At 38.3% G+C, this 14201-nt stretch overlaps 1 protein-coding gene across 2 annotated transcripts in view; it reads left to right on the forward strand.

Annotated features, from left to right (window-relative positions):
• The first annotated feature begins 4995 nt into the window (after positions 1-4995).
• pik3r3b (phosphoinositide-3-kinase, regulatory subunit 3b (gamma)) overlaps positions 4996-14201 on the forward strand; it is a 202440-nt gene continuing 193234 nt past the window's right edge. For both annotated transcript variants that reach the window (XM_058402505.1, XM_058402506.1), the window contains exons 1-2: positions 4996-5152; positions 5425-6314. In XM_058402505.1, the coding sequence (XP_058258488.1) occupies positions 5972-6314 (343 nt within the window). In that variant the 5' untranslated portion in view covers positions 4996-5152; positions 5425-5971. The remainder of the gene's footprint in view (positions 5153-5424; positions 6315-14201) is intronic.

Below are 14201 nucleotides of genomic sequence, written 5' to 3' on the forward strand. Positions count from 1 at the left end.
AAGATGCCACCTCTCTGTTGCTGTTCGCAAGCATGGATCATAGAGGTGAAAGGCACGGAAGGAGAGTAAGAGGTCATGGAAGAGTGGCCAGAGGAAGAGGTGTTTGCATGTGAAGTGGAGGACAAAATAGAGCTCAAGTTTCCAATGAAATTTGGGTAACAATTATTGACCATGTCATCCATCATGGCTTGTCCTTTAACGAGGCTGGACAAAGGGTCCAGCCCATTCTGGGTCGAAGCACTGTGGAATCTACTGTCAGGCTTTTTGGGTATGAGAACAGGTAAGTCACAGTGTTACTGCATACCACTGTGTGTTTCAGCTTTACAGCATCGCCCTGTTAGCAGAACAAACTGTCCAATCAATCCTATTTATGTGACTGTCATAATGTCAATTTTTACTTTTACTTTACAGAATACACACACTGGAGGCAGAGGAAAGTAGATCTGTAGTGTTGAACAGGAGGCTGCCATTGTAGATATGTAGTGACTGCGGATCAGGGAGCATGGATACGCCATGCAAGGAGGCATCCAATGTGATGCTGATGAGAAACTGTGGCATGATCGTCAGGAACGAATGGACTAAATGTGTTCTGAGTATTTCAACTCTATTTTGTAAGGTGTGGTGTTTTTATTTTTTATTTATTTTAAGATATTTCCACCCATTATTTTCCTTTGGGGTGGATGCCTTTTTTTTTAACTATACATGACACTTCTGAGTATGAACAGTGCAATTTCATATTGATAGCCTGTGTTTTGTATTTTGTTGTCAAATGTGTAATGATTGATTGAATCATTATATTAATTTGACCAGGTGTAGTGTCTGGTGGAAATATTTGCTTTTGTTGCATATGTTTAAAGTTACGTCAGTGTTGGAGCATTTTGCAAACAAAAATTAGTCCCGTTGGCCAGTGAGCTTCAGTTTCAGCCTGTGTGTTAACTGTTTTGGAAATGCGACGTCTGAGTGGACAAATGTGTTTTAGTAAATGAGAGAAACTGTAATACCTAATGTACACTCAGAGTGGAAACCGCAAACGGAAACTTGTATTCTTGATCTATCCTCTGCATCAATCAGACGCCTGTACTGTTTCTAACATAGCTGTAAAGCCTTGCATCAGAGCACACACTTCACAGTTATTTGATTAGAGTTTCTGTTTTAATTGTATGCTTGCATCATACTTGCCTTACAAGATGTGGATAAAAGCATATTACGAACAAATTATATCAGTTTTGAATAGAATTAAACAATGTGGGGGGGAAAAATGCAAGAAATTCTAACTAAATATTTTGGATATTGAAGTATTTAAAAACTGAAAGCATGTGTTGCCATTAGTCAAACGAATATGTTTACACTATCTTCTTTTCTTTTGTTTTCTTTTATTTGGAGATTTACCATAATTCATCTGTTTGGTCTGTATGAGTTGCCTTTAGATTCTCCAGCATGTTTCTCCTTCCCAAACACATGGTGTGTGGTTCCTTGTCATGGCTTTCAGGGTGTATTCCAACCTCTTTTGGCCCCAGAATAGACTCCAGGTCTACCACAACCCTGATAATTTTTTTTCATCTGGATTTGATTGGCAGCACTAATTGGTATACTATGGCAAAAAAATATGTGGGAATTTGACCATCACACTCATGTATTCTTTTCCAAGCAACTGCCACAAAGTTAACAGCACACAGTTGTCTTTGTATGCTGTAGCATTACAATTTCTTTTCTCCAAGGACCGGACCTGTTCCAGCATGACAATGCCCCTGTGCATAAAGCGAGCTCCAAGGACACTGTTTGCTTCCAAGGATGGAGTGGAAACACCTGCACAGAGTCATGACCTCAACACCAATGGAAACGCTGACTCTGCCCCAGACCTCCTCACCCACCATCAGTGCCTGACCTGAACAGAAATCCCCACTGCAGCGCTACACAATGTAGAAGAAAGCCTTTCCAGAAGAGTGGATCTTATTAACAGTAAACAGGGACTACATCTAAAATGGGATGCTCAGAAAGAGCATGTGTTTTATAGTCAGTTGTCCACAAACTTTTGGCTACACAGTGTCTACATCTGTAGGTAACTACTTATCTTGTTACATGCACACAACAAGGCGTACTGATATAGGAAAATAATAAGCAACACCCTGAACATCCCTTGTTTATACTGCAGTAATTTGACAATGCTAATTTTGTCTACATTGAAGAATGTCGTGTGTGTTAATAAGATCTAATCATAGTAAATGAAATCAAGTGTGTGAAGCAGATGGAGTTTCAAGGGCAGGTAGGAGAATTATATTCCCTAATTATATTTTCTGTAATATTTTTCCGGTTTTATTAGGATAATGTTAAAAGGCATGATGAATTTATGAGGTGCTTGCTTGACCCCCTTTTACCATTAATAATAATAATAGCATTATTAAATTAGTCTCTCTCTCTCTCTCTCTCTCTCTCTCTCTCTCTATCTATCTATCTCTTTATAGATAGATAGATAGATAGATAGATAGATAGATAGATAGATAGATAGATAGATAGATAGATAGATATAGTAAATTCTAAATTTATAAAATAAAATAACATTTTAATTAATTAATTAATTAATGTATTTATTTATTTTTTTTTTTTTCACTGACTGACTGACAGATGTTATACACTTTGCGCTTACACTTTGTAAATGAGTGGAGTAGTATATATATATATATATATATATATATATATATATATATATATATATATATATATATATAAAAGAGTGGGTGGGATAGTTTAGGCAGCAAGTGAAGATTTTGTCCTCAAAGTTGATGTGTTAGAAACAGGAAAAATGGGCAAGTGTAAGTTTGACGAAGGGCCAAATTGTTGTGGCTAGACCACTGGATCAGAGCATCTCCAAAACTGCAGCTCTTGTGGGGTGTTCCCGGTCTGCAGTGGTCAGTATCTATCGACAGAGTCATACTATAGTAAGTAGTAAGTACTACTTACTACTGTTGCTCAAATTGCTGAAGAAGTTAATGATGATTTTTTGATCTTTTAAATCACTTGGATGGCTGGGGACATGTACATCGCTTACCTGGGGAACACACCAGGATGCACTATGGGAAGAAGGCAAGCCGGTGGAGGCAGTATCATGCTTTGGGCAATGTTCTGCTGGGAAACCTTGGGTTCTGCCATCCATGTAGATGTTACTTTGACACGTTCCACCTACCTAAGCATTGTTGCAGACCATTCCACCCTATCATGGAAATCGTATTCCCTAATAGCTGTGGCCTCTTTCAGCAGGATAATGCACCGTGCCACAAAGCAAAAATGGTTCAGGAATGGTTTGATAAACACAACAACCAGTTTCAGGTGTTGACTTGGCTCTCAGATTCCTCAGATCTCAATCCAATCGATCATCTGTGGGATGTGCTGAAGAAACAAGTCAGATCCATGGAGGTCCCACCTCACAACTTATAGGACTTGAAGGATCTGCTGCTAACATCTTGGTGCCAGATACCACAGCACATATTCCTGGTCTCTTCCCGTCTCTCAAAGCTGTTTCATCAATTACAGACTAATTAATTTGTTTAAAAAATGTCCTGTGTTGCATGTAAGCATGAGCTAAAAAGAGCTGCTGCTGAAGAGAAACACATGAAGACTAAACTGCGTCGTGTCTGCTGTCGGGCGCGCTCAGTCCCCGGGGGCGGTGGCCTGTGACGTCAGCGAGCCTGAACCCCAGACAGCTATAGCAGTAGTTAGAGATGTACACTGAGAACTCACTTAATGATTTGATTCCGTTGAACAAATCCGCTTACATGGATCATTTTGATTCATTTGATTCACTGTCCAAAACTTACATCGCATTCAGAGCTTAATGGTGTCACTGTCCAGCCTGGTTTATTTATATGCTAGTAGCATAGTCCTTTTATTTTATTTATTATGTTGCATTCATCTATACACATTTAACCACAAGCACTCCCAAGTGGAACCCAAGCAATCCAAGCATCACGGTGGTAAATAAGCTGAGAGAAAAACATGTTTAGCAAAACTATATTTTCACTAATTGACCCAGCGCACATAGTAGATAATTGTGCAATTATATCCTAATTGGTTATTGTGTCAGTACAAAGGGCGCTAGACAGCAGGCAGCACTGCATCACGGTAGCAGGGCTTCTGGTTTGACATGAGCTTTGGGTAATGTCTGTGTGGAGTTTCTGTGCATGTTCTCTCATGTGGATTTCCTCTGGGTTCTGATTTCCTCTGCCAGTATGTTGATTCTCTCCACCAAATTGCCCCAGGTGTGAATGAGTGTGTGCATATATGCAAATATATGCTTGCGATGGACCCGTGTCGATTCCAAGGGTGTGTTCCCTAATCACTTCTGTGTCCAGGATGGAGCAGTTGCCAAAAAAAACCTGATGATGAACACGCTTGATCTATTTTCACACCAGAAAGATCTGAGAGAGTTTTCTTCAATAATAAATTGTGGCTTCTTGAAGCCTGTGATAAAATCTGTGAACCGAACAGAGTTGTGCAGAATATTTTACTCTTGCAGAAACATAAAGTGACGTGATGTCTAATACTTTTCACTGGTTGTATCGCCAATAAACAACATTCACCCGCAGACTGCAGCTATCACGATTTAGGCCCTGACCAACAACTCCATATAGGAGAATGAAGTTCCATTGATTTCTCAGAAGGCATCAGGGAAAAATCGAAGAATGAGAATATACCAGGAGCTAGTAGAAATACATATATCTTAGTATTGGCATGAAGGTCTGGGCTGAATTTAGACCAGGTTTCTGCTGTGATTTTTAGATTATATAACTACAACTGTTTGATTTCTATGGTGAAAGAATTACGTTATCACGTGTAAAAATAGTATGTCTCATAAATGAATAAAGTATTTAGAAACGTATCATTTTAACTTGAATCATTATGTGCCCAAATACTTGATTCGTTCGTGCCCGCGAGTCGATTCGGTCGACTCCCTGGAAAGAGTCGTTCAAAGAGAACCGATTCGTTCGCGACTCGTCCGTCACCAGCAGCGGTCCGGCTGGGCGTCTCTCACCAAGCCACGCTCACTTATGGAGGCGAATGAAACGTGCGCTGTCATTACTGTGACCTTACAGCCGCGCTCTCTTGTGGGATTATTCGCGTTTAGACTCGGACGGCTTTGTGCCGAGCCCGAAAGACGGTAAGTTTTTTGCCCCGTCGCTCGCAGAGTCGAGTTTGTGCAGGCTTAAGTTGCCACTAGTGCGATGGTGCATCTCGTCTCAGTGCTCTGTTTGGGCTTGGAGTAGTGTGTACATGTAGGGCTGATGCGCAAAAGAGCTTTAAAATGCTCAGATGTGATGCAGGTATTGGAATCATAATGCAGACTCATTGTATCAAGCTCTTGTATGCAGTAGTGCTATGATATGCATGTTATGATGCATTATAATCATTTTTGCACATCATAACTTTCAGGTTGCTGAGTAATTCTTTCAGACCACCAGGTGAAGTGAAGTGGAGAGGGCTTTGGATTGATGGACAGGGACTACTCATGTGTGTCTGTATGTAGGACCACATCTGACACCAGCCTGAGAGGACAGTTTAATAAATGTTGCTTTACCGTCTGGCGGCTGTCGCCAGCTCTGCAGGACCTACGGACGTCCACGCTGCAGGTCTCTCTGTGCCCAAATCAGCGCTTCCACCCTTGTTCCCGCACACCCCTCCTTGGCACCGTCTGTTAATGAGATTGGAGCTGTTACCGAATTCTCTGTCCATAGTGTTCTCCACACGCCTGCATACACATTACACATCACCACAGACTTCAAGTGTCCCTTGGACGAATTCAGGAAGTGTGTAGTAGTGGCCTCCTCACCTTCCTCTACGAGGAAATAATCCAAATGTTGATCAGTTCTCAGGACATACCAAAACGCTAATTCAGGACTTAAAAAAAAAAAAATCATTATTCTTTCTAAATAAACAATCCAAACCAAAAAAAACCCCATTTTTTTAAAGTGCATGCACAATGAGCTCAGACAGTTTTCAGTACCGTGCACTGTATGAGTACAAGCGAGAGAGAGGAGATGACATCTCCCTGCAGCCTGGAGACCTCCTTACTGTCAACAAGCTAGCAATTCTGACCCCAGACTACCAGGAGGGTGATGAGAAGAACCCCGCAGGCTGGCTCCACGGCACAAACGAGCGCACCAAGGAGAAAGGTGACTTCCCGGGGACGTTCGTGGAGTACGTTGGGGTTGTGCATTTGGGCCTGCCTGCAGGAAAACCCTGGCCTAGACCTGTTCCCCCAACCCCTGGAGGACCTCAAACACCTGTAGGACCCCAGCCTCCAGGAGACTGCATTTCAGGAGGTGAGTGTTGCTGCATGTACAAGCGGTTTACAGGTGGTGTGTTTAGTAGTGAATATTAATAAATAAATAAAGTAAATAGTCAAGCATAAATGTGTTATTTCTATTTAGTTCTATTTAATTATATTTACTTATTAATAAAAATGGGTCAATTTCTGGATTTTTTTGAACTCTCCACTTTCAGAAGCACAAACATAAGAATAGTGACCAGACAATTAGGTTTATATGTATAAATATATGAGTATAACTGTAACTACAACTACAATGATAAGAAATGACTATAAAAATACCAGTTTAACAAATAAACAAACAAATCTACATAATAAATGTATAACTACGGCTATTTAGCCATAGCTATTCAACTGTAACTATAATTTAGAAAATAACTATATAGCAATATCTATAACTATATGACTATAATGACTCAACTATACTACAGTGTATAACTACATATATAACTATAACAATTTATCTACGGCTATTTAACTGTAGTTATAACTATACAATAACTATTTAACTACAACTATAGCTATATAACTATAACAAAACTGTAACAATATAACCATCAACATAGAACAATTACAAACATCTAACTATATCTAAAACTATAACAATAACAAAATTCCTAACAGTTATCTTCTATCCTATTATTCTCTACCTTTGCAGTAATTACAAAAGAATAAATACTACTGTAAGTATATAGCTATAGCTACAGTTATAGCTATAACAATATAGGTATAAACATATAACAATAAAACTATATATCTAAAAATATTGCTGTAACAAAAATGATCATAGTTGCTATAATCCTGCACTTTTGTAGTACTTAAATAAGAATAAATACAACTGTGACTATAACTATATGGCTAGAAGGATAGCTATAGCTATAACAACTGTATCTATAACTATATAAGTATAAATTGTTAATAGTTGCTACTATCCTTCACTATTGGAGTCATAAGTATTTCTATGGGTATATAGCTATAACAGTAATTATAACAACTGTAACTATAGCTATATGGCTTTAACGATAACTACAGTCATAACAACTGTAACTGTAAGTAAATAACTATAATAACATTAATAATAGTTGTTAATATCCTCTGCTCTTGTAGTCAATAAAATATAATTACTACTACTGTAACTATATAGCTATAGCTACAACTGTAACTGTAACTATAAGGATAGCTATAGCTATAACAACAGTAACTATAACTACATGTCTATAATGATAACTACAGCTATAACAACTGTAAATATAACTATATGACTAAATCAATAAAGCTAAATTAGTACAAGTATAAGAGCTATAACTATAAATAAATGGCTATAATGGTAACTACTGCTATAGCAACTGTAACTAAAATTGTATAACTATAATAAAATTGGTGATAGTTGTTATTATCCCTCATAATGTTAGTCATTAAGAAATTCTAGTATATAAGTATATAAGTATATAAGTATATAACTATAACAATATATATATATATATATATATATATATATATATATATATATATATATATATATATATATATATGTATATATATATATATATATATATATATATATATATGTATATATATACACTATATTGCCAAAAGTATTCGCTCACCCATCCAAATAATCAGAATCAGGTGTTCCAATCACTTCCATGGCCACAGGTGTATAAAATCAAGCACCTAGGCATGCAGATTGTTTTTACAAACATTTGTGAAAGAATGGGTCACTCTCAGGAGCTCAGTGAATTCCAGCGTGGAACTGTGATAGGATGCCACCTGTGCAACAAATCCAGTCGTGAAATTTCCTCGCTCCTAAATATTCCACGGTCAACTGTCAGCTGTATTATAAGAACGTGGAAGTGTTTGGGAACAACAGCAACTCAGCCACGAAGTGGTAGGCCACGGAAAAAGACGGAGCGGGGTCAGCGGATGCTGAGGCGCATAGTGTGAAGAGGTCGCCAACTTTCTGCAGAGTCAATCGCTACAGACCTCCAAACTTCATGTGGCCTTCAGATTAGCTCAAGAACAGTGCACAGAGAGCTTCATGGAATGGGTTTCCATGGCCGAGCAGCTGCATCCAAGCCATACATCACCAAGTGCAATGCAAAGCGTCGGATGCAGTGGTGTAAAGCACGCCGCCACTGGACTCTAGAGCAGTGGAGACGTGTTCTCTGGAGTGACGAATCGCGCTTCTCCATCTGGCAATCTGATGGACGAGTCTGGGTTTGGTGGTTGCCAGGAGAACGGTACTTGTCTGACTGCATTGTGCCAAGTGTAAAGTTTGGTGGAGGGGGGTTATGGTGTGGGGTTGTTTTTCAGGAGCTGGGCTTGGCCCCTTAGTTCCAGTGAAAGGAACTCTGAATGCTTCAGCATACCAAGACATTTTGGACAATTCCATGCTCCCAACTTTGTGGGAACAGTTTGGAGCTGGCCCCTTCCTCTTCCAACATGACTGTGCACCAGTGCACAAAGCAAGGTCCATAAAGACATGGATGACAGAGTCTGATGTGGATGAAATTGACTGGCCTGCACAGAGTCCTGACCTCAACCTGATAGAACACCTTTGGGATGAATTAGAGCGGAGACTGAGAGCCAGGCCTTCTCGTCCAACATCAGTGTGTGACCTCACAAATGCGCTTCTGGAAGAATGGTCAAAAATTCCCATAAACACACTCCTAAACCTTGTGGACAGCCTTCCCAGAAAAGTTGATATAGCTGTTATAGCTGCAAAGGGTGGACCGACGTCATATTGAACCCTATGGATTAGGAATGGGATGTCACTTAAGTTCATATGCGAGTCAAGGCAGGTGAGCGAATACTTTTGGCAATATAGTGTATATATATATATATATATATATATATATATATATATATATATATATATAAAGTTACACAAGAATTTCCCTCATGGGATCAGTAAAGTCTATCTATCTATCTATCTATCTATCTATCTATCTATCTATCTATCTATCTATCTATCTATCACTGAAGCTACAGCTATAATAAAACTGATAATAGTTGCTAATATCCTCCACCACTGCAGTCATTAAAAGAATAAATACTGTACTGTACTACAGCTATAACTGTAATTATAACTAAAAACTTTAATCTTAGTTCTATGTGGAGTATTCTTAATGACTCTGTAACTGTAGTCATTAAACATAATATTGAAATCCCTGGCCCCAAAACAACTCATTTTGAATATGTGGCATACATGTCTCTATACAGTGGAGAGTTTGATTTTCTTGTGTCATTTATACTTTTCATCAGTCTCAGTCCTCTTATGGGTGGTAAGTATGACACTCTTGAGCCCATAAAAAAATAAAAAACATGGACCCATATTGAATTATTGATCAGTGGTGCATTGGGCTGACATGCTACACTCGGCCAGTTATTAAAAAGTGCCAGTGATTCCCTGTGGAACAACATCAGCACACCATGGATGATTTCCTCAGTTTGAAAAAGTTTTAGACCCAAATAAAGTGGTGCTTATTGCTTTATAAGTGCTAAAATAAGAACCGTTAAAGCTGCTGTAAGTGATGTTAGCCGTTCCGCTGGAATTTGTAAATCTAGCTGGCTGGAATTAATTGGTGGAATTGGTGGAACTTTTTGCCAATCTTGGGTTTATCACCGTTATCTTAGTGCTTCATTTCTTGTTCCTTTATAATGGCGATGATTTAGTTTATCAAGCAAATGCAGGGCAAGGCAACATGTTTTGCAATATAACTTTTTTTCTTGATAATTTTGATAATTTTTTTAAAAAGAAAAATAACAAATTCTGACAATTTTGCTTTTTTTTGAACATTTATTTATTTATTTATTTATTTATTTATTTATTTATTTATTTATTTATTTATTTCAGTTGCAGATATTTTTCCTTTTTGGTTTAGACATTAAATAAACGTATCTATTCAGGTTTTTTCTTTTTCTTTTCTTTTTTTATCTCTGAATATAATGATGAATATAGTATATCATACTAATGCGTTTAAGTAATGATACTTGACATGGTTCCTAGTTTATACCTTAAAGGGTCGATTTTAACGAAAGCAAAGCTATCAGAAATGTAGACAAACTCCTAATACTAAGTTTCTCACTTTAATTTTAGACAAAAAAAAGAAATCATGCATGTTTAACATAAGCTGTAATCTGTGCTAGTCTAAGATGGCGGTGGTTTAGGGGATCGGCTCTTCAGTTGACGGATTTTGATGGATTTCTAGTCTAATATAACAAAAAAAGAGCGTTTTACTCATGGATCTTGGAAGGGACACGTTAACTGGTAGGCTTCTCGATTTCTTTAAGCTATCATTTCCTAGAGCATCTTTTTTTTAGTGATGACTATTAGCATGAAAAAGGGTGTGCTTTATGTAAAAAGAAAAGAGCTTCATGTGCACAAAGCCCACTGGCCTGCTAGATTAGGTGTCTAATCATGTGAGCTTTTTCAGGTGGAAAAACTTACCCTACACACCGACTGCAGTGACAGCAGCTGTGAACTTCAATCTCTGGCTCTGCATGAAGAAAAAAAAAAAAACTCCATTATCTCTGTGGCTTCTCTGGAAGTGGAATGAGCATGGATTAAGTGTAGAAATCCTGTCTTGATCACACCATATGTGTTTAAGGAGTAGCAGACGAAAGAGATTAGTGGGTGCATCCATTATTAATGGAGAACCCAAGGCTTTGATGTTCCCACAAGTAGATCCGATGCGCTACGAAGCAAATGAGGAATTGCGGGAGTTGCTACCAGTTAATCCAGTTGACATTCAATTGTTCTCCATAGAGAGAGGAAATGTAAAGCATTGGTCAGCGAACACTGTGGCATCATCTGACTAGCATTGTACACACAACACTGTACGCACAGAACACAACACACACACAGCACTATACACACATACCACTATACACACCTAGCAATATACACGCCTAGCACTGTACACACATAACACTATACACACACACAGCACTATACACGCATAGCACTGTACACACATACCATTATACACACATAACACTGAACACGCATAGCACTGCACACACAGCACTATACACACACACACACACACACTATTATGCATACATAACACTATACACACACATACTAATATACACACACGGCACTGTACACACATACTATTATACACACATAACACTATACACACAGCGCTATACACACTCAGCCCTATACACACATAACCCTATACACACATAGCACTGTACACACATACTAATATACACACATGGCACTGTACACACATACTATTATACACACATAACACTATACACACAGCGCTATACACACTCAGCCCTATACACACATAACCCTATACACACATAGCACTGTACACACATACTAATATACACACATGGCACTGTACACACATACTATTATACACACATAACACTATACACACAGCGCTATACACACCTAGCATCATACACACACAGCCCTATACACCACTATACCACTATACACACTCAGCACTATACACATATAACCCTATACACACTGTACACAAATTGCACCATACACACAGCACTATACACACACAACGCCTTACACACATACTATTATGCACACATAACACTATACGCACAGCAATATACACACAGCAATATACACACCTAGCATTGTACACACACATAACACGGTACACACAGCAATATACACACCTAGCAATATACCCACATAACACACACACTATACACACAAAGACTGGCATGCAATTAGCAGTAGCTCTTTTGATAACGAATATGGTTTTTCAGTACCTATTGTGACGTGTGCTGAATGACTATAGACTAGTATGACTATTCAACTAAAATGTGTAAGGTCCAGTTACCTAACTGACATTAACTAACATTACACCATGTTGAATCATGAGGTAATGACTATACACTATCTAAACACTAATTGTTTGTATTGTTTTGTAGTGGTGCTTCATTTCAGCACTCTTTACTCTGATGATCTGATTTGTGTTTGTTTCAGGGGACTAAACAGAAACGTCTCTGTCCATTAGCTTTTAAACATTCACTGCTTTCATCTGTTTCGCTCTCTTTCATACAAGCCATGTCTTCAGTTCGCTGATCAGGCCAGAGAAGGTAAATAAAATGAAACCCTTTCTGTCAGACCTGATTTAGCTAGTCTCTCATCTGATGAGCTGCAATCTTCTAAATAATTTACTTCAGTGCATGAAATTAGATAAACAGAAGCTGGTTCGTGTTTATAAAACTTGAATCGATGAACTATGGCCATGTGTTGATCAGCTCTGTGCCAAATTTTTTGATTGGTTTCAATGATTGGTGAGCTAATGTATAATAGTTAATCAGACTTAAGATTAGCTCATCTCTGACGCTGTCTGATCACTTACCAGTTTCAAGGATAATTTTATAAGAAGAGCTGATTGATTCTGCATCTTAAAACTATTCCTAGTCTTTTAGAGTTAGCTCAGTAAGAAGAAGTGATAACAGAGAGAATAGGCTGATAGGGTCTGGATCTTTACTGATTTTGTGTGAGTACCTCTCGTCTGCGTCAATGTCTTTGCAGCAGTCGGACGTGCAGGTCATGCTGCATTGCCTCATTTGTGGCTATATTTAGTGAGGGACAGGACACAGCAGCACACTGCTGCAGACAGCATGCTGTGTCCTCTACCTGATGCTAGGAGAAACATTAGCATAAAAAATTGCTAGTGCAAGCTGTTCTACGAAGTAATGATTATCCTGATTACAACATTATCCTTGATTATCATTTTTTTTGCTGTAATGGAAAGACTGGAAATGAAAGAAACCTGGCTCTTTTTTCATATATATATCCATCACAAACCTTTCCAAAGCATTCCTCTAGTCAAGCCGATAATCTTTGGTTTTAGTTCAGGTACTGCATGTCCACTCTCTGCGTAAAAAAAGGCACTGCGAAGTTCTCTGTTTGTGGCTTTGGACCTGGAAATGTGCGATTTGTTCATTTCTTCTTCTCCCCCGTGGAAGGGAGGTGCAGACTGATCTGAGAGTCTGGCAGAACACTCGTTGGCCTGCATGCTGCTTTACTCCGGTCACATCCACTGTGACTGCAAAATGTGTTGGAGCAATTTCACCTAGTTAACCTTTTCGAAAACCTTTTCATGGCCATTAAGATGTTATAGCCTCACAAAGGATTTCCTAACAAAGTGGCTTTGCAAATTTTGGTGGATGTAGCCTGATCAGCTAATCAGGTTAATCTGACTGCACTAGAAAATTAGAACCTTATAGATGATAGAGCCTGCTATTAGACTCTATAGTATTCGGTTGAGGTTTTTCTTGAAAATCTTTATAAATGTGTCGAAAATTACAGTAATATGATTTAGCAATTTTTTATATTCAAACAGAGAAGCATCTCATTCATCCCAATCCCTGTTCCAGGCTTTTCTACTGTTGTCCAAGGTGTTTACTGTTGCTATGTAGGTCAAAATTTGGAAAGCGCCAGAGTCATTGAGTCAGCTAAACACAACATAACAATTTTGGCAATGAGTTTCGAAGAGATTCCAACAAACAGCTAGTTTTTAAGCATTAATTAGAAAGATAATTAATTACCTCAGCAGACAAATGATAATGAAAACAAAAGGAAAAAAGCCAAATGCTACCTCACAGCTTTAGCTGGTCTAATTAATTGTCTTTATCTACTGAAAGCTGCACAGCTAATGCAAAAAAAGCATAAATAAAATCCGTAACATACATTAGACTTAGCTTAACATTCTGCATAACACTAGCTTTTTGTACTTTATGTTTCCTTGTGAGCAACTAGTTAAATTTTAGATGTACAGCCAGGATAAGCTAGCAATTTAGCGAACATTTAGCATCCTAGCCTAGTTTAGCTCTGTTTAGTTTGCTCTGATATACACTTACGATCCTGCAGCAAATACTAAAT

This window comes from Hemibagrus wyckioides, linkage group LG11, assembly GCF_019097595.1.
Source record: "Hemibagrus wyckioides isolate EC202008001 linkage group LG11, SWU_Hwy_1.0, whole genome shotgun sequence".
Classification (NCBI taxonomy): Eukaryota; Metazoa; Chordata; class Actinopteri; order Siluriformes; family Bagridae; genus Hemibagrus; species Hemibagrus wyckioides.